The sequence below is a fragment of the Meleagris gallopavo genome, chromosome 14 (assembly GCF_905368555.1).
Source record: "Meleagris gallopavo chromosome 14, MGAL_WU_HG_1.1, whole genome shotgun sequence".
NCBI lineage: Eukaryota > Metazoa > Chordata > Aves > Galliformes > Phasianidae > Meleagris > Meleagris gallopavo.
Window position 1 is genome coordinate 9,708,418 of NC_139417.1, and position 22,638 is coordinate 9,731,055.

Here is a 22,638-nt window from a genome sequence, read left to right on the forward strand (position 1 = left end):
AGTGATGTCTGTGAGGATAGGAGGAGGAAAAAAGCTCCATCGCTGGCAACTGTGCAGAACTGATCTCTTCTTGAGGCCCCTTCACTTCCAGAGGATGCGCTGGGAGGGAGCAGAGCTACAGAGGTTGAGTATCAAAGACCAAATTTGTGTTGCAGGCTGTTCTGTGCACATCTCACAGCAGAAAGGGACTCTGGGATGAAGGCATTGAATTTATTCCTACACGCACGGAGAGTTTAAACCTGTGGTTGCAGGCTCTTGGGGAACCATTTCAGATGGTCTATGGGAGGTGAGCAGGGGAGATGATTTGTGCTTGAAGACCTGTGTAGAAGTCTGCGTTCCCAATGGGAAATTTTTAGCAGTCAGAAATGGTTGAAAAATCACAAAGTTAGCTGCTTATTTATAGTCCCTCGCCACTCAGTTGGACTGGATTAACCTGGTGAGCTGAGCGGAACAACTTCCCCATCTATTCTGGCTCTCTTTGGCGATCTAATCCTCTCCCAATTAGTTTCTTTTTACAAAGTAGTTGTCAGGCTGCTCTTAGAGAACAAAATGCCCCTCGCACTCTTCGGTAACATAGGGAAGTGCACCAGACACACCGACAACAAATTGTATCTAAATGTAATTTTGGTCAAAGTTCTGCTTAAGAAGTGCAGAGTCAGCCACATGCTTTTAGCATAATGAGAATGAGCCAGCCGAACCCGTAACCTCTGTGGTTTTGGTCCAGCTGAGAACGAAGTCATCTTCTGCCTCAAACCCTTCCGCCCAGCACCCTGCCGAGCTCTGAAATTTGGAGTGCCTTTGAGGTGCCACTCAAGTCAGCTGTCCTCAGGCGGGATGGAGCAGTGGCTGTCAGTCCTTGGAGGTCTGTCAGCTCCAGGGGGTTGAGGATGCACAATGCTGGGGGTGGAGCAGAGCAATTACAGGGCCAATAGAGGCAGGACCAGGCTTTCTGTGCTAATGAGGATCCTGCTGCGGGGGTGAGGAGTCTGGGCTCTGGGGGAAAAGCCCTGAGTGACAAGCGTGTTCACATGCCCTCTGGGCACATCAGAATGGCTATAGGAGGTCCACAGGCTCAGTGGGTCACTGCAAACTGAGGCTTGCTTCCGCTTTGGCTTAAACTCCTGCCTTGCTCCAGGTCTCTGCACTGAGCTCTTGGCATGGGGCTCTTAGTGTTTCTTGCTTGTTTTTATTCCTGTCTGTGACTGGTACACCCTGCTCCTGACCTCTGGTAACATGTTTAGCATCACCAATGCCATTTTATAACCGTAGAATCATTAAGGTTGGAAAAAGACCACAAAGATTATCTAGTCCAACCAATATGCTATGTTAACTGTTAGAAATTGTAGATGAGTTACCCCGATTGCTAGAATGTTTAAGCGAAAATTCCCCGTTTCAAGGAACATAAGCACAGCAGAGTGGAGGAAGGGTCTATTTGTTAGCAATGCTTTGCGGGCACCTGCAGATCCAGAGGGTGTCCATAGCAGAAGGCACAGAATAAAAGCAGGCAACAAAGTGTCCTCCTCACCATGGGATGTAATAAAACTGTAATAAAACAGTTCTGTGGCCAGTCCTCATTCTGCCACCAACTGCTGGAGGACCCATTTGCCCCCCCCTGTGACATCCCTGGAGCTGGAGCTCCTTGGGTGACAGGAGGTGTGCTGGTGACAGTGATGTCAGGACTCTTTTTTTGAGCTCTTCCACCTTTGTTTCACTCATCACTGCTTTGACCATCCATCACTCTCCCTATCAGCAAAATCAAATCACTCTAGCTCTCTTTCCACTGGTGCTGAGCTGGGGATCGGGAGCTGCAAGATCCCATCCTGTGCATGGAGTGAGGAAGGGATAATCCATCCCCTCTTCCCTGCATCTGCAGCGTGAGATAGTGGCCATGAGAGCAAGGTGCCTATGCAGCCCTCCTGCGAGAGAGAGGATTTAAAAGCGGCAGTGGGAGATTGCCTGAATATCTCTCCCTTCTTTATATGTTTAAGAGGTTTCGCTGTCTCAGTAACTCCCCTGAGAGACCCAAGTAGCAGCCTCTTTGGATGTGAATACCTGACAAGTTTTTAATGTGAAATGAATTCACTAAATTTAGTCTCTTGGAGGGAATAATAATTTAAAAAAAAAAAAAAAAAAAAAGGAAAGAAAAAAAGAGAGAACTGCTTCTTTCAGTCTGGGGGAAATGATCCAAACCCCAGCCACTTCCCTGCCATCAGAGCAAGCTGATTTGCTCTCTTCTCCTCCATCTCAAAAGCTTTTAAGTCTGGGCCGCATGTGTGCCTGTGCACAAATAAGAGGTGGGAGAATGGCAGGCACCAATGCGGAGTCCCAGGGGGATGTGACAACCTCCAGCCTCCACATGACAGATGCTGACAGGGGCAGGGAAGAGGGGATATATGAGAGAAAAACTGAGGAAAAGAACCCCTTTGGGTTGAGAGAGACCTCGTATCTGCATCTTGGGATACCATCTTTGTTTTCTAGTGGGCTTTTAAGTAAGACATAACAGGTGTTGTAGGGTTGGAAGTAAAGAGCACTTTGTCACATCCATCCAAACCAGCTGGTCTCCACTACATCCTCCCTTCCTACCCCCTCCGGAGCTTCTAAGGGCCTCTTTTCTTCTCTGTCCTGCTCTCCTGTCTCTCCCAAGGACCTAGCAGTTACCTCTGCACTCTCCTGGCTGAAGGAGGTCTCCCCGCATTCATGAGTAGTGCTTTCAACCTGGGTGAGGATCTGAATGTGCCTGTAACTGCTGGCACAGGCAGAAGCAAACACACGTGCTGGATATGGCTGAGCATCTCTACGTGTCTCTACAAGGTGAGCCCATGTGTTCCTGCAGCAGAATTGATGGCTGGCACCTCCAAACTTCTTCGTGCCTCTGAGTCTAAAGGGCAAAGTGTGTCTTAGTGGTGTAATTTGGTGGACATAAAGATTTGGCTGGCTGCACTCAGGGTGAGGAAGTTGTCTGTATTTATTGCCCTTGTAGTGCTTGTGCCTGGAAACCCCTATGGCCTGCAGGCTGGGTTTGGAGGGTGTGATCTTTAAAGATGAATACTAGGAAATGTTTCTAATCAGAAAGGGTGGTAATGCATTGGTACAGGACTGCCCAGGGAGGTGGTGGAGTCACCGTCCCTGGAGGTGTTCAAGAGCTGTGGAGATGTGGCACTGAGGGACAAGGTCAGTGGGCATGGTGGGGGTGGGTTGGGGTTGGACTGGACAATCCTAGAGGTCTGTGATTCTATCTTGGTGGGCTGTGGACTTCTATGGCTGGAGGGCTCTCAGGTTTGCACCCCCAGCATGAGGAAGATCATGGGCTCCATGCTGCAGTGAGCATCAATGGCCATCCCTCCATCTCCTGGTAGGACTGCAGCTCCACACCACTTATATCCCATGTGCCTCTGGTGAAATCAGTGGAGGTGCAGCCCTGATTATGAAGATGTTATTTAGTTCTATTTGCCTTCTAAAAGGTCACATCCTGGCCCAGGGATGCCAGAGCAGTGGGAGGGAGATCAGTCCTTTCTGTAAGGCCTTACACAAACATGCAAGGACAGGCAGGGGAGGAAGCGTGGCATGGGGAAGCCGTGGCCTGGTGGGAGGGAAAACAAAAGGAGAGAATGATGGTGATAAAAATGGCTGGCACCGAGCGTGTTTTAAAAAGACAAATAATCAACTCAAGGCACCCATTTGTCTTTTTTATGGCTTTTACTATTTTTCCCATTGGTAAATTTATGCGGACGCAGCACCAGCAGAAAGATGCTGAGCTGACAGCTCTGAGAACAAAGTCCAGCTCTTATCGGCAGTGCTGTGTGAGGCTTCAGCCCCCACGCTGATCGGGCTGGACTGGGCGAGCAGGAATTGTGTGTGGAGCCTCTGGGCAGGAGGCCGTGAGGGAGTGTCCCTGTGAGGGCACAGAGGAATGGCGGGGCACAAGATGGCGGCTGGCCTGAGGTGACTGTTGGGCAGCGGGATTAGGCAGCACACCATCTCTGTGTAGCTTGGGGGGGATATTTCCCCAATGTCCCCCTCCTTGTCATTGTTTCTGTGAGTGTTTTGCACAAATCGATGTAGTTCTGCCCATGTGTTTTGTGCGGACTGGCGCGTGTGGTGCTTTGGGAGCTACTATGGCCACAGAGGGATGGGGGTGCTGCTGTCCCTACCGCACTTTTCTTGGGTGGAGGAGCTCTGGAGCGTACAGGACAGATGGCTGAGCCCCGCTATGCCGGCTGGAGGCGGGGCGAGGGTGTCTGCGGCCTTTCCTGAGGTGCCCCCTGCAAGCGGCCCCACCCTATTCACAGCCCCTTTTAAGCCACCTCCCACCAGCCATCGCCCTTTTAAGGTGGAGCAGGAGGCGTGGCCGGCCAGCTCCCCCCTCTCGCCTCCCCGCAGCGGCGCGGGCGCCCCCTGGAGGCTCAACGGCGCCGGTGCTGCCCCCTCCCTCCTTTCAGCGGCGGCGGCGCGGCCGTGCGCGTGCGCGTGGCGGCGGGGGCGCGCGGCGGGCGGCGTTCCGTCGGGGCCCCGCGCCGCCGTCCCATTCATGCGGGGCAGCGGCGGCGGCGCGAGGCGGGCGGGTGGGAGCGGAGCCGCGGAGCCCCGGGCGGCGACGGGAGGGCGCAAAGGAGGAGGAGGAGGAGGCGACGGCGAAGAAGGAGGAGGAGGAGGCGGAGGAAGAGGCAGCGGCGGCGGGGCCCGGCGGCGGCGCGGCTGGAATGCGGTTATGGCAGGCAGGGCTGGGGCGAGCGCGGAGCCGAGCCGTGAGTAACCCGCTTGCAACTTTCCCCCGCGCCGCGTGCCTTTAGGCGCCCGGCCGAGCGATCGGTATTCGGGGTTGGAATCCGATGGGATCGGTATTCCCGAAAAAAAAAACCTCCCAAAAAAAAAACCGCGGCCGAAGCGGGGCTCGCCCGGGCGGGGCGGCGGGGGGGCGGCGGGGCCGGGTGTGGGGCTGCGGGTCCCCCCGGTGCCGCACCGCCGCTACGTGCCCGGGGCTCGGGGCGCGGCACTACGCGGGCTGGGCTCGCTCCGCACGCCGCAGGCAGGGCTCGATGTGCCCCGGCTGCCGGCGTGGGACTGCGGGCGGAGCCTGGGGGCGCGTTTGGCCATCGGGCAGAGCCGCTCGGAGGGCACCCGGCTTCGTGATTGGGATCCGCCGTTGGAAGCGGTTACCGTCGTCGTCGCGCCGTAGTTTGGCGGAGAGGTGCGGAGCCCGAGGGGGTGCGGTGCGGTGCGGAGCGGCCGCTGCGGGAGAAGAAGGCAGAGGGGGCCCGGCTACCCCTGCGCACAGCGCCCGGCTCCGGGCGGAGATCCGCAGCTGCTCCGCGCTGCGCTGGGATGGATCCCGAAATCCCTTCCTCCGTTCTCCCGGAGGGGAGATTCCTCTCTCCTGCCCCCGGAGCGGAGGGCTGGCGTGTAGCCGGGGCTGGACGTGAAGGTCACTGCTTAGCGAGGAGATGGATGGGGGAAGAAAGGCAGTAACCTCACTCGTTCGCTCCCCCGTCCCCGTGCTTCGGGAAGGACGGCAGGAAAGCAGAAGCTGCGACGCCGATGGGTGTTGCCGGTCCCGCTGTAGGCTGCGGGACGCGGAGGGGGAGAAAAGTTGGGCAGAGCCGCGGCGCGGGGCCGCTCCTCGGGCGGTGATCGCTTCGTGCCGAGCGGCTCCGTGCGGAGCCAATTACCAGCCGGATTTTTTTTTTTTCTTCTGTTTCTTTTGTGTGAGACACTGGGGGGGGGAGGGGGGGGAGAGAGGAGACGAGGCTATTGACTACATCAAAGGTTATCCATTTGAAAACACCGTTTTCCTCCGAACAGCGGCTAATTGCTTCCTGAACAATCTCAGGGTCTTTTGTATATACTCAGTGGGTAAAGCGAGCGGCGCGATGTCTGTCTCAAGACACCGATGACCGAATGCGGTGGAGGAGCAGCGGGGCTGAGCCCGGCGGGCTGTACGGGCGTTCCTGGGGGGGGTTGCAAGGAGGAGAGGGGAAAGGAGGGATGGGTGCCGCCGCCGGCAGCGGATGCCGAAGTGCGGGGCCGTGTGGGTGGCGCGGAAGTTTGGGCTCCGGATCTGCGGTCGGGGAATGAGGGAGGGAGGGATGGGCGAATCGCAGTCTGCGTGTGCCAGGCTGCGTCCCTGCGAGCTGCGCGGTGACATTCCGTGGCTGGGCTCTGTGTCCCCAGTGGGAGATGGTTGGTATCTGTGCTCTGCCGCGTTCCGTAAATCCAAGTTTTGGTGGTGTTGTGTTTGTTAGTGGGGTTTTATTGGGGCCGCTTGCAGCTGGAGCCCTTCTGTAGTGAGCCTCGAGGGTTTCCCTTCTTTATTTTATAGACGCGTGAGGTTTGGAGTGGAGCACGTAGCTCGCTGTGCGAAGACAAAGCGCTGCCCTGCGGAAGACAGAGGGCCCTGCGACACACAAACAAACTCCTCCGAACTCGGCCGGGCGCTGCTGAGATGGCAGCGGGTGACAGAGCCGTGCTGCTGTGTGCCGCCAGGCCGCTCCCTCCTCCGGCAGCTGCAGCGCTGCTGGCACGGAACTGCGGGACCAGGCGGTTTCTCCCCGGGGTTTGCCATGTTCAGCATCCCTTGTGTGAAGGGACCTCGTTGGGCTTAACGAGGGAGACTTGTAAGCATCGCTCCCCGGGCTCGGTGTGTGTCGGGGCCTTTTGTTGCTGCCGAGGAGCTGCAGCGTTTGCCGGCAGGCAGCGCTGAGATGTGTGCGTGGAGCAGCTCAGTGCTGCAGTGCTCGCACCACCAGGCTCCTGTGAGCGGGTAGCTCTGCCCGCAGCATCCACCTGCATCCCGCCAGGCTTTGTCTGCGTGCAGGGTGCTGCCATCACTCCTGTCCCCAGGCAGCAGGATGGCTTCGGCAGCCCTGGTAGTGCAGAAAAGCTGCCGCCTCTCTGTGCTGCAATGGGGAGCTGAGCATGGGGCACGTATGCTGTCCTTGCTGATTGCTAGGCTCTCTGCAAGCTTGTGTTCCGCACGGCTGGTGAGATTATGAATATGGAGACCTTGTTTGCTGCCCTGTGCTCTGTGAGTGTCCCCTGTGTGCTGTCTCGTTAGGCAATGTGTGCTGTGCAGAGGCTCAGGGAGCCCTGGGCTGGCTCTGGGCAGTGAGTTGCTCTGTAGGGTGTGCTAGGCAGGGCTGCAGCCCTTCTCCTGGCAGAACTGAGCTGTGATGCCCAGTGAAACCTGTGCTGGGCTGATGGGAACTGGGGGGGAGCCGCCTCCTTCCTTGTCTTCCTGGTATGCCCTGGCTGTGCTGTGGGATCCCACTCCGTTGTGGATTTATGATGGAAATGCAAGATCTGGCACTGCTTTGGACCCTCAGCCTTGGCCGTGCACCATCTTAGTCCTGGGGGTGCTCTCGTACACTGTGGAGGAGGAACCTGAAGTCATATCCATGGGTTTCATGCCAGGTTCAGGCAGACACCTCGCATTCCCCACCTTGGGCACATTGTGTGTGCCTGGGGCCTGCTGGGAGCTGGCTGGTGCCCACTTTGGTCTCACTTCCTCAGCATCCTTCTGCCCCCAGCCTTTGTTCCATTGGAAAGCCACCATTTCAAACCCTGAATTAAAACATCCAGAAGTTGTTTTTCCCTTTAGCTACAGCTTGGCAAACCCTCTCCTTGCTGCCCATGTACGGAGTCAGTAAACCCCCCATATACACGCAGGCCGCTGAGCTCAGCCCCATGGGCTGCTGCACGGTGTGTGTGAGGTGTGTGTCAGCTGGCAGGATTTGAGCTGGGCACGAGGAGTGCGTGGGCCCCTTTTCTGAGAGGATTGCTTTGCATTCTGAGGGCTTTAGCTGGGGAAAGTGACCGTGTGAGCGCATTACGGCTGCTGGGCTGGGGATCCGCGGGTCTAAGCGACGGCCTGGCCTCCTCCCCAGCCTCCCCTCAGCCGCTCGCCTCCCGCCGTCCGCCGGCCAACTTGGCACAGAGGCCGAGGAGCGGCAGTAATCCAATTTGGGCCGTTTAACTGCACTTTGCTATCCGCGCTGCTGGCCAGAGCTCGGGCACTTTAATCTGGCTAATGACCCCGGCTTTGGGGTTGAGTAACTGCCGACCATTTGCTTGATTTGCTTTTCCTTTCCGGCAGGGCAAGAGGCTGAGCTGGAGCTGGGCCTTCATGCAGGTACCTGCGGGGCTGGGGGGTCTTCCCATTTTCCATCTGCTCTCTCTGTGTCCTGTGCAGATAAACCCTTCTCTATGTGGCCGCTCTGTGATCTGCTATTATTTTCAGGAACGCAAAGCCAAAAAAAATAGTCTCTCTCTTCCTTTGGTTGCCTACTGCTTAATGTACAAAATACAGGGGCGGTAATTGCATTAAAAATTGTATAATTATACTGAAGTGGAAAAAAAACAAAAAAAAAACAAAAAAAAAACCCAACCCGACAACCTTGTTAATTGCACGGGTGTTGGGGAGCGGTCTGTGCGGGGTGATTCATGCTTAGGGCTGTGGTGTGTGAGGGGTTAGGAGGAGCCGTGCTGCTGTGTGAGCAGGAAGTCGGCTGCATCCCCGCTCTGAGCCGGCTCCAGCCTCTCTCCATCCCCGGCTTTTCTTCTCCCGGTTGTGTCCTGGGTCTGATCCTCCGCGATATGGGGCCTCTGGCCGCCGTCCAGGCGAATCTCCAAGCGTTGGTGTAATCGTAGAAGCTCTGAGAGCCCTTTTGCTTTATGTGCTTGGTTAAGCAACTGCCTTTGTGTCAAAATATTCAAGCCCTTGCAGAAATAAATCCCTTGCGAGGGGAGAGGCAGATCCCGGTGCTTGGGGAAGGAGCTGCCTGGCTCTGTGCAGGCAACACCGTGCTGGGTGCTGCTGGGGCTGCAGAAGGGATTCCACAGTGCCATGCGAGATTCCTCCAGCGAGTGCTGACCCTGTCGGAGCTGCCGATAACATCTAAGGTAATTATAATGGCAATAAGTTGTTTGCTTTGTGCGTGCTGCAGTGCTCTATATACAGGCGGTTGTTTCGGTCTTCCTGTGCAGACTGTTAGCTTCAACAGGGGAAGAGGAAAACCTAAAAATATTTTAGGATTTTAAAAATAATCTTGCAGCTTGGCTCGTGCACAAGATGTTTCACAGAATAATGTTCTCTGTCAGTTGGAATGCAGTTGGGGGCCTCCAGAAGGTTTTGCTGGGCTGTACGGGGGCTCTCAGAACTCTGACCCAGGCACGGGGAGGGCACAGCTCCCTTGCCTGTGCTCTGTGGTGGGGATGCTTACAGTCATTGAGGCCTCTGGAATGTTTAAAATCGGCTCCTCCAGCACCTCCTTGGGCATTTCTGCTGCCAGCAGTGCTGGTGCACAGCTGGGATGTTCGCCCTGCTCCTACCTACGTGGCACTGAGCGGTGTCAGGGTGCATGGGGGGGGGGGGGCTTCGCCCCTCCGGAGGACAGCAAGGATTCAGAACCTGTTTTTCAGGCTGATGTCATCAGGAAGAAATGGGGGAGGAGAAAGGCAGGAAGGCAGGCGAGAGATCAGCCTTCAAGGGAGAGCTTCCATGGGTCGGCAAGCCTGGTAAGGCTCAGGGAGCCCGGGCTTATGTTGCCACCCGCCCTAAACCCGCTGCCACCTGCGTGTTGGCAGTGCCCGTGGGCATACTGGGTCAGCTCCTGGTGGCACAGCTTCGTGGGTGAGCACGAGGGGCCTTGGTGCCCCCAGCCTTGTGCTTTCGGCACCGCATGCCATGCTGCGGAGCCACGCGGCTCCCTGCCCTCCGCAGGCTGACGTCACCCATTGGGGCCACCATCCAGCCGCTCTTGTTAGCAGGGAGTGGGGTTTTGGCAGCGGGAGCGCACATGTCCTCCCATCTCTCTGCACTCCATGCTGGCTGGTGTCCCTCAGGCATGCTGCTCCATGCTCCCCAGCAGGCTTTGCCGATGTTGGCTGGGTGAACCCCCGGCGCATGCTGGTGTGCTGGCCCCGGGAGCAGGGTGCGGGTGCAGCTTCTGGCTCTGTGCATGCGTGTGCTTCGCTGTTTTCATTGGATGCTCCCAGCCTGTCCTGCGTGCGAATGAAACCTCTGTTAGCCTCTCAAAGCAGAGTTTCCCTTCTTTGTGTTGTTGCTGTTGGAGCGCTTTCAGGCGCTGCTCGCTTCCCTTCTCCCTGTCTCGCAGTTCCGCCAGCTCTTGGGCTGCTCGTGGTTCAGCTCCGCCCTGGGGAAGCAGTGGGGCTGTGCTGAGCCCACAGCCCTGCAGTGTGGTGTGGGGTCTTGTAGGGGAAAGGAGAGTTGAATACAGCTTAGGTTTTGGCTGGGGAAACCTCTTTTGGAGAAGTGGAGATGTTTTGTTGTCCCCTGGCTACTTTAGTCAATCTTAACTATGAGCAGTGTGTGCCTTGAGCTGGTGATCGTAGTAGGCTCGCAGTGAGATTAGGTGGAAGAATGGGAATTTCAGCGCAGCCTGGTTTTGTGCTGGATTGTAGCAGCTCTGGTGCTACCTCCTTGTGCTGGGAGCAAAGAAGTCCTCCTGTTCCTATTCACTGATAGAGACTGGGAGCTTCCTGATGCATCCGCTCTGCTCTTGTGTTAGGGCACTGGTGGTTGGTTGGGCGATGGAGTGATACTGGTGGTAAGAGGACTTCTGCTTAGAGCTGGCCTGTGGCTGACCTTCTGGTTCGCTGCTGCTCCTGATGGGCTGAGGTAACCTCTGCCAGTGGGGTTGGTTTTTGGGATGTTTGCAGTGAGAACCACAGCCTGGAACATAGCAAGCAAGGGGGAAGGTGGCCTTTGGGGACTTGGTCTGGACTTGTGTGCTTTGAAGCCGGGTACAAAATGTTGTTAAGTGGTCTCCATGTCATTATATTGGCCCTGTGGCTGCAGGAGCTGCAGGGGGTGCACTTCCTCCTGGGAAGCACTCTCCTTACCTTGGGATATAAGAGGTCAAAATCCTTGGGGTTGTGGCGGTGTGGGGCGGGGATGCAGCTCTGGCCTGTGCCCTGGGAAATGAGAGCTCTGAAGATGGGAGAGATTCCTGATGCTGTGATTGAGGTTGGAGGGGGCAGCTCCAGTGCTTGCCACTGATTTCATCAGGGCTTGGCTCCAGCCAGGGATAAGGTTTGCAATGATTGTACTTGCTGGGGAGGAGGGAGGGATCCCAGCAAAATTGTTCCTAACGGTTGTGTGTGGTGGAAAAAGGAGTTAAATCTTGGCCTTGCTACAGATGATTGCATATATAGTGTAACTCCTAACTGGGTAACTCCAGCAGCCTTCTCTTATTGTTGCAAGGCTTTTCCCAGGCAGACAAACCTAAAAATACACCCGCTGCATTGTGAGACTGGCTCTCCTGTGGCCTGCGGGCTTTTTTCTCCTCTGTATAATCTCTCCTCTCTCCCTTTGGCTAATTACTGGCAGCGAGGCAGCTCGTGTGTTTGAAGACGGAGCCGGGTCCTGCTCAGTCCGTGCACTATCACTGAGAGCAACGAGTGACTTGCAGAGATTGCAGATAAAGACCCATTAGTTCTCATCGCTCCTGTCCTTCCCAGGGTCAGCTAGGAGGGTTTTCATTCCCACAAGTTTTCTCACCCAACCTATATTTCAAAGCACTCCTACCAGGCTGTAGAGCTGTTGGGGCAGTCCCAGAGCAAGAAAACAGACTCTTTTCTCAGTGTGCTGCTGCAGCCCTGCCTGGGACACCCAGGCGTGCAGCATGAGCGCTGGGGGCAGCAGGGGATGCTCTGTCCAGTCTTTACCTTTTAAGGTTTGTTTTTCCAGCTCGGCACTCCTGCTTTGTGTTATCAAGAGTGATGATTGCTTCCCCAGTGCATGCTCTCCCAGTCTGGGGGTGCCCATACTTTGGGGCTGTACTTGCAGTGCACATCTGCTCCCCATTGGGATCTCTGGTGCAAGATGCTATTGGGAACCTAAATCATTTCATACTGAAGAAAACAGATTCACTAATCTTTCCTGCTCTTTTTCTGTTAATTATAATCACTGCTGATGTTTTAAAGTGGGTCTTACTGTACGAAGCCCCTGCTGGTGTCAGGGCATTGGGACGAGGTTTTGCTGCTGACGTGTATTTGGGAGCAGAAGTCTCTGAGGAGCTCTGCAGACTGTCGTCTGTCTGTGCCCCAGCGCTGCCTGGCTTTGCTCTCGTTCCAGTTCTGAGTAACAGTTCCCTAAATTAATTTGGGAATCTCCTTTTGGGCTTTCTAGCCCTGCTTTGGCACAGCAGCCTGACCTCTGGCTCTCATACCCGCTCCCTAAAATAGAAGCGATGAATAATTAGAAATGCACCGAGCAAATGACTGCCCTGTCCCAGCAGTGCCGTCCTGGGTTTGGTGTTCCCATGCTGCAGCCACACTCCCGCTTTCTCTCCTTCCCTCCACGTGCTGCTGGTGCGTAAGCCAGGTTGCGTTTCGATGGTAATCTCCTTGCGACACAGCTGTGGTATTGTTCCTCTCCCCATGCTGTGTAGATAGAGCTGTGCTCATGCTGGGGTTTGTGTTTGGTTTGGGTCACATGTGCCTCCTATCGCTCCCAGCTCCCTGTCCCTTTGCTGCCGCTGCACCGCTGCCTTTGTGCAAGAGGAGCTGTGTAACTGCGGCACGTGGAGGCTGGAAGGAGAGGGCTGCTGGGCATTGCAGCAATGGGAGCGGATGCGCGGTGTCACGGTGCTCAGCAGCGAGTTCCTTTGCTTGGAGGAGAAGGTAAAGACACGGGTGCCTGGTGAAGCTGGCATTGTCTGCTTTGTAAGGTTGCCTCCCCATTTCCGAGGGCAGGAACCTTCCTCTGGCAACCCGCAGCCCAAGAGGAAACCGCAAGGCCTCCTAGTTGAACCCACTGGCTGCGCCAATAGGGACTGGCAGAGCCTGGTCTGAGGTGCTTGTATTTTGCAGTACGGCACGGATGTGGGATTGGGACCACCTGGTCCATTTCCAGGGCTGATGGCCCTACATCCTCAGCACTCGTCTTAGCCTCTGTGTTGTTCAAACCTTACTGCAGAAGCCTCTTTCGAGGATACTGCCCTGGGGTCTGGTGGGGAGGTGGAAGGGACTGGTAGCTGTTGGGACAATGCTTTGGGAGCCAGGCACACCATAAAGATCTGGGTTTGGAAGAGGTGTGCAGGCGGTGCCCAAAGTGTCCGTGTGCACTGCCAGAGTGCAGCCCTGTGCCGCTGGCATGGCACCGGCTGCCCTCTGATGGCACGGCTGCTGGCACAGCCCAGCAGTCACCACAGGCCATATTTCTTACTGGTGCCACTCCCTGCTGGGATCCTGCTCGTTGTGCTGGGCTGGGAGCGGGTGATCCCCACACAGGCTGAGTCAGAGATCGGTGATAAGGAGAGGGAGGCTCTTCCCCGCTTGCTTTCATAACATCTTATCTGCAAAACTGGGATGGGAAACAAAGGGCTGAGCTCGCTTCCCAGCCATGGACCTTCGCCTGCATTTTGAAGTGTCTCCTGCCCGCAGCCTCCTGGGCTTTGTCAGGTGCCAGGGCTGTCAGGCAGCGTGCCAGGACTCCCCCAGCTCCTTTAAAAGGAGACTTTGAGATCCTTTGCTTGAGCTGTGCCTTGCACACCCAACCCGGGCTCAAGCCCCAGCTCCTGCAGGCTCCATCATGCACTGTTTGAGTAGTAAATTGGTGCCGTTTGCATCTTCTTTCATTCACAAAAGCTGTGCATATATATATATATATATTTTTTTTTTCCCTCCTGTCTCTCCTCTCCCTCCTCTATTTTCTTTGCCTCTTTGTAAAAGCAGCATCCTCTTAATGACCAGCGTGCCGATCTCCAATTAAGCTAAGGATAACTGGGGTATGGTATGAGGCTGGAAGTGCCTCTCTTGGCTGAGCTCAGAGGAATGCCCACGGCACGGCAGCGGGATTGGGATCCTGTTGTGCGTATGAGCTGGGAGCAAACTGGGTTTTTCTACCAGCTTCCCATTCTGTGATGGAGTGGTGCAGAGGCTGTGGGCTGTCTACTTGCTAGCAGCTGATACTTTGATGCTGTCAGTGGTCTTCAAAGCAGGTCAGGGCCAGTGATGCCCTGCTGGGACATTTGTATGTGGTTGGTGTGCTGGAGCGCATCGTGAAGCTGCTGCCTGCTGGGGATGTGCTGGCCTGGCCCAGCCACAGCTGTGGTTGTGCTGCTGCTTACTCCTGCTGAGGGGCTCCATGGAGGAGAGCAGGGCCTTGCAGGGGGCTGCTCTGGATAGCAGGGCTTGCAGTTGAGCCCCTTTATGTCACCACCTTGGCTGCTCATGATGTAGAATTTACGGTGTCCTGCAGCATGTTTGTACTACCAGGAGGAGTGGCCATTAGCATCCTGCGGGTTCCCTCTGTCCCTGTGCAGATTTTTTTCTGGAGTGGGAGACAGTGGGGGCATTTTGTTATGCTGCCTTATAAGCATGAAGCAGCAAAGCCTCTGTGGAGTGGTGTGGAACAGGCTTACTGCTGTGCCAGGAGCTGCCGGAAAGCCTCCTAACCCTGCTGTTTTTCTTTCTCCCTCTAGGGTTGACCAGACCGTCAGTGCCCATGATGCCCTGAATGCTGAGCACAGCAGAAGCAGAGGAGACTGTGTCCCATTAGCTCCTCGTCCTTCCTCCTCACCCCTTTAGTTTGGATTTGTTTCTATTTATTTTGTGGCTGGGTTTGGGCATGGCCTTGGCCGGATGTGACACTGCCGCGATGCGGCTCCTTTGGCTCAAGCACCACTTGTCTGTCAACATTTGGACCCTGCTGCTCTTGGGAAGCACCTGGCTACCGCTGGCGGAAGGCAGCCCCAAATCTCCCTTTAGGACTTTCTCGGTTACAGACTGGAGCTTGACGCACCTGGTGGTCCATAACAAAACCGGGGAGGTCTACGTGGGGGCCGTCAATCGGATCTACAAGCTCTCCAATAACCTCACGCTCCTGCGGACGCACGTGACTGGGCCCGTGGAGGACAATGAAAAGTGTTACCCTCCCCCCAGCGTTCAGTCCTGCCCGCACGGTCTGGTCACCACCAACAACGTGAACAAACTGCTGCTGGTGGACTACTCGGGGAACCGGCTGATCGCCTGCGGCAGTGCCTCGCAGGGTATCTGCCAGTTCCTGCGGCTGGATGACCTCTTCAAGTTGGGTGAGCCCCACCACCGCAAGGAGCACTACCTCTCCAGTGTCAATGAGTCGGGGACCATGTCTGGGGTCATCATTGAGGTGCTAAACGGGCAGAACAAGCTCTTCATTGGGACGCCCATTGATGGCAAGTCGGAGTACTTCCCCACGCTCTCCAGCCGCAAGCTGATGGCCAATGAGGAGAATGCGGAGATGTTTGGTTTTGTCTACCAGGATGAGTTTGTCTCGTCCCAGCTTAAGATCCCCTCGGACACGCTCTCCAAGTTCCCCACCTTTGACATCTACTACATCTACAGCTTCAGCAGTGAGCAGTTTGTGTACTACCTGACCTTGCAGCTGGACACCCAGCTCACCTCACCCGACTCCACTGGTGAGCAGTTTTTCACCTCCAAGATCGTCCGCCTCTGCGTGGATGACCCCAAGTTCTATTCCTACGTGGAGTTCCCCATCGGCTGTGTGCAGGATGGCATTGAGTACCGCCTGATCCAGGACGCTTACCTGACCAAGCCCGGCAAGGCTTTGGCCAAGTACCTGGGCATCTCGGAGCGGGAGGATATCCTCTTCACCATCTTCTCCCAGGGCCAGAAAAACAGAGTTAAGCCTCCCAAGGAGTCTGTGCTCTGCCTCTTCACGTTGAAGAAGATCAAGGATAAGATCAAGGAACGTATTCAGTCATGCTACAGAGGGGAAGGGAAACTCTCGCTGCCCTGGCTCTTGAATAAGGAGCTGGGCTGCATCAACTCGGTAAGTTCACGCCTGTCTGTATGCATGCCAGGTGGTTTTTGGCTCCTGGCTGGACTCTCTAGACCCTTCCCAGTTACCTGACCTGACTTGCTGTTTTCCTGATGGGAGGCTCTGGGGACTGGCACAGTTAGGACTGAGCGCTCAGCTTGCTTGGTAGCATTCCTTGTGGAGACTGTGGCTTTGGTGTGGGAAGGCTGTCTGGGTTTGGGTTGAATCAGTGTCTGCTGATAGCTGCTGGCCCCGAGCGGGAGGCTGAGTGCTGGCACAGGTCTCTTGTTCCTAGGTACTCTACAACAAGAGTTGTAGAGTAAAGGGGTGTGGGTGAGCTGGTTTTGAGGGCAAAGATGCTCAGCCCTCAGAAGTACAAATGGTGTCTACTACATCTCTGCCAGGGAGACCCTTGAAGATGGCATGTGTGAATTTGGGAGGATTTGGTCATGTGGGGCTTGGCGGAGCTGTGGCTGAGCAGAAGCTGCTGGGGCAGGAGAATGAGGGGAATTGAGAGGGATCCAAGTAGGGAAGGAGGCAGAGAGGTTGGCAGTCCCAACAGAGGATCGGATGCTCAGCTCGGTGGGACCACGTCCTCTCTATGGTGTGCTGGATAGGAGGAGAAAGGTTATGAGGAGCAGGGAGCAATTGCAGTTGCTGGATTTGTTTTCCTGCTGGAGGAGGCAGGAGAGGAGGACATCATCATGCTCCTTCCCCCATCTTGTCCCAGGTCTTGGGGGTCAGCAGCTGCCTCCTGCCCTGGGTGCCTGCATGTCCCCATGGAGAGCCCGGCCTCCTTCCCGTGTCCTCCCTGCAGCTCTGAAGGAGACGGCTAACAGCTGCCTGACAAAGAAAAGGGTTTGCTGTCAAGAGCGCTGGGCTCACAAATCAGATTTTGGCTTTGAACTAATTCAATTTTGGTGGAAAATGATGAAATCGTTACACTGCTGCTTGTTGGGTTGCACAGCTGCTGGCTCAGGCAGAGGAGATGCCTGCTGCTTCATCCCGATGTGCTCCCAGGCCCTCTGCCCCTTTGTGGGGAGAGGGCTTTGCCTGATGAGTGCCCCATATAAAGGTGGGGGGCTGTGTCCCTGCAGGGCCGTGATGTGTCTGCTGCAGGCAGTTTACAGACACCGGTGGGTGCGCAGGGGCTTCTCCATGCATCTCAGGAAAGCTGCTGTTGCAGGGAAATGTGGTGGGAGAGGGAGAGAAATGCTGACTGGTTTGACACCTGGATGAGAATGGGAACAGGGAGGTGTTCTCTGGTTGCAATGCAGCGCAGGAGATAAAGTCCTGTGCAGTTGCACATGCTGTGATTTATTTTTTTTTTCCCTACTGTTTCACAGTATGGTTGCTTACCATAGACCTGATGCTGTGTTTCTCCTTCCTTTCCCATCTGAAGGAGTGATATTGCCGTGCGCTGCTAACCTGCTCCCTTGGTGATGCAGAGGCAGCAGCAGCAGCACTGCAGCGCTCAGACCCTGCCCAGCTCCAGAGGAACCCTAGCAGGGGCAGCAGGTGTGAGGTGGTGGCACTGGGAGGACCTGCGGTGTCATTACTTTCACGTGAGTTGGGTTGCGGTGGCACAAAGCCGACCTTGGGAGCCAGGTGCCATTTTCTGTCTCTGTCCTGCTCCACCTGCCAAGCGTGGCAAAGAGCAGCACAAGGTGTCAAGCCTCAGCCTCTGGCTGTGCTGGGAGTGAGCCAAATTGGAGCTTGCAGAGCATGTAACCTCTTTCTGGCAGGGATCTGTGTGCCCCTTGTAAAATGCAGCCACCTCTGGGGTGGGTTGTGGCAGCTGACGGATCTTGCAGTGATGGATGCCGGCCAGAAAATAAAGGGCATGTTGATTTTTTTAAGGAGGCAGAATATAATTGCTAAAGTCAGTAGTTGCTCGGGATTTACGCCTGATCTGTATGGAAAATGTCCCAGGAGCTCCCTTGCTCTTGCTCAGGATTTATGGTTTAAAGTCTCCTCTGGAAAGCGGAAAGTCCAAATCTCATTTCTTAGCACATAAGAGGGACTTCTCAGTGCCAGAAAGCCACATCCCTGAGGACTGATCCACATACATCCCTGAGGACTGGTCCACCTGCACTGCGCACTCTCACTGTGTGGGAAGAGGAAGGCTGGGGAGAGCTGTGCCGTCACCACACAGGGCATGGCTTTGAGCACCAAGCTGGGCAAGGAGCTTCCTGACCTGGGTGCTGGCTTCCTTCTTATTCCAGACCCTAGCGGAGCATTCTCCTCAGCTGTGAGCCTTAGGATGCTAATCCCTGGGCACTGTGGGGCATTGCAGATTTGCTGGAGCCAGGAGACACTGCCAGGCTTGGCAGCGAGCTGGGGAACTGAGAGTGCTTCCAGGGGTTTTGCTGCTCCTGATGGGATGCGCACTGTTGCTTCCTACTCTTGGTACCCAGCTCCCAAAGTGCCCTGCCTGGCTCCTGGTGTCACCGTGTCTCCCTGTGTGCTGGGCATGGGCCTTGCTGGGTAGCAGCCTCAGCAGGCACAGGAAGGCAGGTTTTAAATGGCAGGCGTGGGAGGACGGGGTGTGTGTATAATGGTATTAACTGGCAAATTACTGGCCAATTAATAGCGCTGAGTGGCACGAGTCTCGCCTCTGCTGTCTGCTCCCTCGTTGCTTTTGTAGGCAGGCTTGAAGGGAGGCAATGAGACAAGGCACATCAAGGAGACTGCCTGTTCCAGTCCAGCTCTGTTAGCTCGGTGTGTCCCCTCTCCTTGGGGCTGCTTCACAGAGGAAATCAGGGTTTTCTGCCCCAATTTCTATGCGGGTTGGGAGAAGCAGGCTGTGCCATGTAGTGGGGCTGTGGGGCAGTCGGGATGTGATGCTGGTGGGTGCCACCAGCCTCCTGCTGCCCACTCAGCCCGACCGCGGCGAGGTGCCTGCCTGCGCTTCCCTAACGAGGCACTGTGCTGTTAATGAGCTAATTGTCGGCGTAATTATTTACCGAGGTGGTGTCGGCATCTCGGTGGCGGGCGGGTGCTCCTCACGGCCCTGGAGTGCAGCTGTATTTGTCGTTTCCCAGAGAGTTTGTTGAGACAAAGCAGAGAGGAGTAAACACCATAAACATTTATCCTCTTGCATATTCAGCAGCTGATGAGGTTGGGGAAGCTGCAAATTGAAGTGCAGAGAGAACAGAAATTGCATTGGCTTCCAGGGGCTGCCAGGGCTTAAATACCTTCATGGTTTGCGCTCAGGGCTGCTCAGAGCTCAGGCTGTGTTAACCCCTGTGCTGCTGCCCTGCTTGGGGTGGTGCCAGGCAGAGGTGGGTTCTGTACCTGCCGTAAGTGCGAGCTGCAGATTTGCTCAGGGCTGTCTGACCAGCTCAGGGCTGGCTGATGGGCTGAAGGGATGCTTGCAGCCCTGGATTGCAGAGTACAGACTGGAGAGCTAATTCCCCTCCCTGCTTCTTCACACCAGCAGGCATCCTTCACCTCCTCGTTCCTGTTTTAGGGGATTGGTGCATCTTGCATGCTTGGATGTCCCCAAGCTCCTCCAGTTTACAGAAGGATGAAAAAAGGGGTCAGGCCTGGAAAGGAGTCAATCTGTGCCTACATCCAAAACCAGGCACCAGAACTTAGAACAACTGAGCAAGCAAGACTGCATCTCCAGACTGCTTTAGGAGGCTGAGCGTGCCCAGCTGGAGTCATTCCCATTTCTCTGCTGCTAAAAGGATGGCACGGTGCTGACTGCAGCCAGGAGCGGGACTGCTGGCCTTGGGGTTGTACATTGAGCCTAGGTAGGGGTGACCATGTCTGTATTTGACAGCACAGGGAAGGTCCGGCTTTTCTGAGAGCTGTTTTTAGGGTGTGGGATGGTCAGGGCCTCTAGTTTTGGGGCTGTAGTTCTCCCTGCTCAGATCTCAGTGCTGGGTGGAAGTGGTGGGGCTGTTGCTTTAGCAGCCGGAGCTGCTTAATGCGTGTACGCACATGGAGCTTGGGAGCACGGCATTTTCCCATATGTTACATGCACATGCTGTATGGATTTAAAGCCCCTTGGGGACTGGCATGCATTTGGAGGCAGTTGCTTGCCAAAAACCTCTCCCCTTTAAATTCAAAGTTATGTAAAGAGCCTCTTGAAGTGGAAAATGCTGTGGCCTGAGCAGACTGCCTGCCTCTCCAGGCGCTGTGCCTCAGGATGCCTCCCTTCCAGCCCTGTGCACCAAGGCTCGCTGTGGATGCCCAGAATTTGGCCAGAACCCGTTCTTCCTCCTTCCTGTCCTGCTTTGGTCATGGAAACAAGGGGATGGGTTTCATTCTGAGATCTGTTTGCCATTAGCTGTGATTTTGTCATTTACCCTAATGCCAGCCAGTGCTGGATCGAAGCCACATTTGCCAGGAGAAGTATGAGTGCATTGCACTGTCAGAGCTGTGCCCCCTCTGTGCATCATGCCCTTCTGGGGCACAGGAGGGGAATAAGGGAACATAGAGGTGAGAAGCAATGGCAGAGATCTCCTGTGAGTGTACAGGTAGAGTGATGCAGCAAAACCACCAGCTGAGTGCGGGTGAGGAGCATCCCTATACGTGGGTCTAGAGAGAGATGGGGGCAGTTGAGCTGTGTCCTAGCCCATGTTGTTCCTGGGGTTGCAGAGCTAGGACTGCAGCAGCTCCACCCACATGGGTGGTTTACTGCAGCCTGCCAGAATGTCTGGGATGGGATCTGCTTCCACAGCCCCTGCTCCATTCTCCCGTGGTGATGGAGGTCAGCATGAGCCCTTGTTGCTCTGACACTCCAGAAAGCTCATCTCTCTTCTATTCTCTTCCTACAGCCGCTGCAGATCGATGACAACTTCTGTGGCCAGGATTTTAACCAGCCACTTGGTGGAACCGTCACGATTGAGGGGACCCCACTTTTTGTGGATAAAGAGGACGGGATGACCTCGGTGGCCGCCTATGACTACAGAGGACAAACTGTTGTGTTTGCGGGCACACGGAGTGGGAAGATCAAAAAGGTAGGAGAGCTGCTCCCATGCTGATGGGGAGATGTCTGCTTGGTTTGGTGACCCTTTGGTGCAGGGTGGAGTGCGCCTCTGTCATAGCATCAGCCTTGGTGTGTTTGGGTAACGTGCATCCCTGTTGCTCCTCTCTGCCAAACAGATGTACTGAACCTCTGTCATATGGGAGGGCTGTAACTCTGAGAGTTTGTGTCCTGGTGCTGGGTCAGCCTGTCCTGTTGTCTCTCAGAGCTGTTGATTTGCATTGTAGCTGTTGTGAGACTGGCTCTGCCTCACCAGGTCCATATTGCTTTGCCCCTGACCTGGGAAGGGCCAGCAGAGGTGGTTGTTGACATCTCTGCTGCTGAGGGAAACATCTAGCTGGGTTGGCAGCGCTGTTTGTCTGAAGTGGGCAGGATGGAGCTTCTCTTGGTTCTCGTGGGCTCAGAGTTGCTGTAACTGTTGTTCTCGCATCTTGAATCTGGTTGAAGTGGAGGAAGTAGGGTCTGAGTTGAGGTTTCTGCTCCAGCTCTGGAGGAGTCCTTCACCAAGGGGATGATGAGCTGTGCCCTTACTGCTGCAGTGGGGATTTCTCTAGCCTGATTTGATATTCTCACACCTCCTCTGTTTGAGTCAGCATGAAGTGCCCTGCCTTGCAGGGATGGGTGCATTTTTCGGGAGATGGTGGGATGGGAAGGCTGGCTCTGTGCTCTGCCTGTACTGGCAGCGTGCTTTAGGTTTTATGCTGTGGTGTATGTGGGAGCCAAACTGGTCTGAGATGTTCCCTTGGCAGGAGAGAGCCCTCAGGTGCTGCAGTGATCCAGCCTGGCGGTGCTACGCTATCTCCCAGCATGGGGGAGACCTCCTGTGCCCCACCACTGCACAAAGGCTCCTTGTTGGTGGCAATTAGCAAATAGCAGTGAGTGTGTATTTCTCTGTCTGTATCTCCACAGGGCACGGATTTCCTGTTATCATAACATCGTTCCTATAATTACAGCCATACATGCCCTGTATAAACATCGCTTGCGTTAACAGCATCCTCAGCCAGGCAGAGGCATAGCAAAGGTCCTGGCGTGATCCTGGCAAGAGGCAGGAGGTGCAGGACTTGGCTGAGGAGTCTCAGCACCCTTCCTAGGTCTGTCCCTGCATTTGATCTACTTCTCCTTATCCTTGCTGTTTAAAACAAAATCTTCCCGTACATCTCCTGAGACCACTGGAGAGGAGAACACAGGTCAGAAACCAGAGCTTGACCTCGTGGACCTGTTCTCAGTAGGCTGGGATTTGGAACAAAGAGATGAGTTGGGTTTGGGGTTTGATGGTGCTCTCTGTGTGCCCCGCTGGGCTACTTCTCCTCCCTTCCTGTGGTGTCGGCGCCAGGCTGCAGGGAGCTGACGGAGGCAGCTCGTCCTCCCTTCCTGATCGATACGGGGCCTGCAGGGACCGGCGTCGCATTGCTGGCGGCTTCTCCTGCTGCTGAGCTCCCAGCGGGAGGTTTTAAATAGCCTGTGCCAGCGTAAGTGATGAGGGTGGAAGGAAGGAGAGCGTGGGAGGAGGGTTCACAAAGCCACGGGGACGGCGTTGCACCTTCTGTCCCTTATTTATCTAGAGAGGATGGCAGTTGCTTTTTATGTGGAAGATTTGTTTCTTCCTTTCCTCCATTTTTTTTCTACTTTTCAGTTTTTCCCTGACCCTTGTGCTGTCAGAGTCACTTTCATGTGATTGTCGAAGGTGGGTGCCAGGCCAAGTGCCGGCTGTGTGTTCACTTTGGGTGCAAGATCAAGGCTGAGGCCAGGACTCGGAGCCCAGGTGTAGTTTGAGCGGCTTTCTCTTCTGCAGAGCTTCTCTGTTTTTATTGGTTTCTGCCCATCACCATTGTGTGCTGTTGTTCAGTGTCCCAGAGAGCCGGAT

At 55.3% G+C, this 22,638-nt stretch overlaps 2 protein-coding genes across 2 annotated transcripts in view; both read left to right on the forward strand.

The window, feature by feature from the left end:
* CHCHD6 (coiled-coil-helix-coiled-coil-helix domain containing 6) overlaps positions 1 to 14,614 on the forward strand; it is a 132,684-nt gene extending 118,070 nt beyond the window's left edge. The window contains exon 10 of the transcript XR_014886396.1: positions 14,442 to 14,614. The gene's annotated coding sequence lies outside the window, so the exon portion shown is untranslated. The remainder of the gene's footprint in view (positions 1 to 14,441) is intronic.
* PLXNA1 (plexin A1) overlaps positions 14,588 to 22,638 on the forward strand; it is an 88,332-nt gene continuing 80,281 nt past the window's right edge. Inside the window, 2 exon segments of the mRNA XM_019620119.3 lie at positions 14,588 to 15,790; positions 20,566 to 20,748. Of these exon segments, the coding sequence (XP_019475664.2) occupies positions 14,588 to 15,790; positions 20,566 to 20,748 (1,386 nt within the window).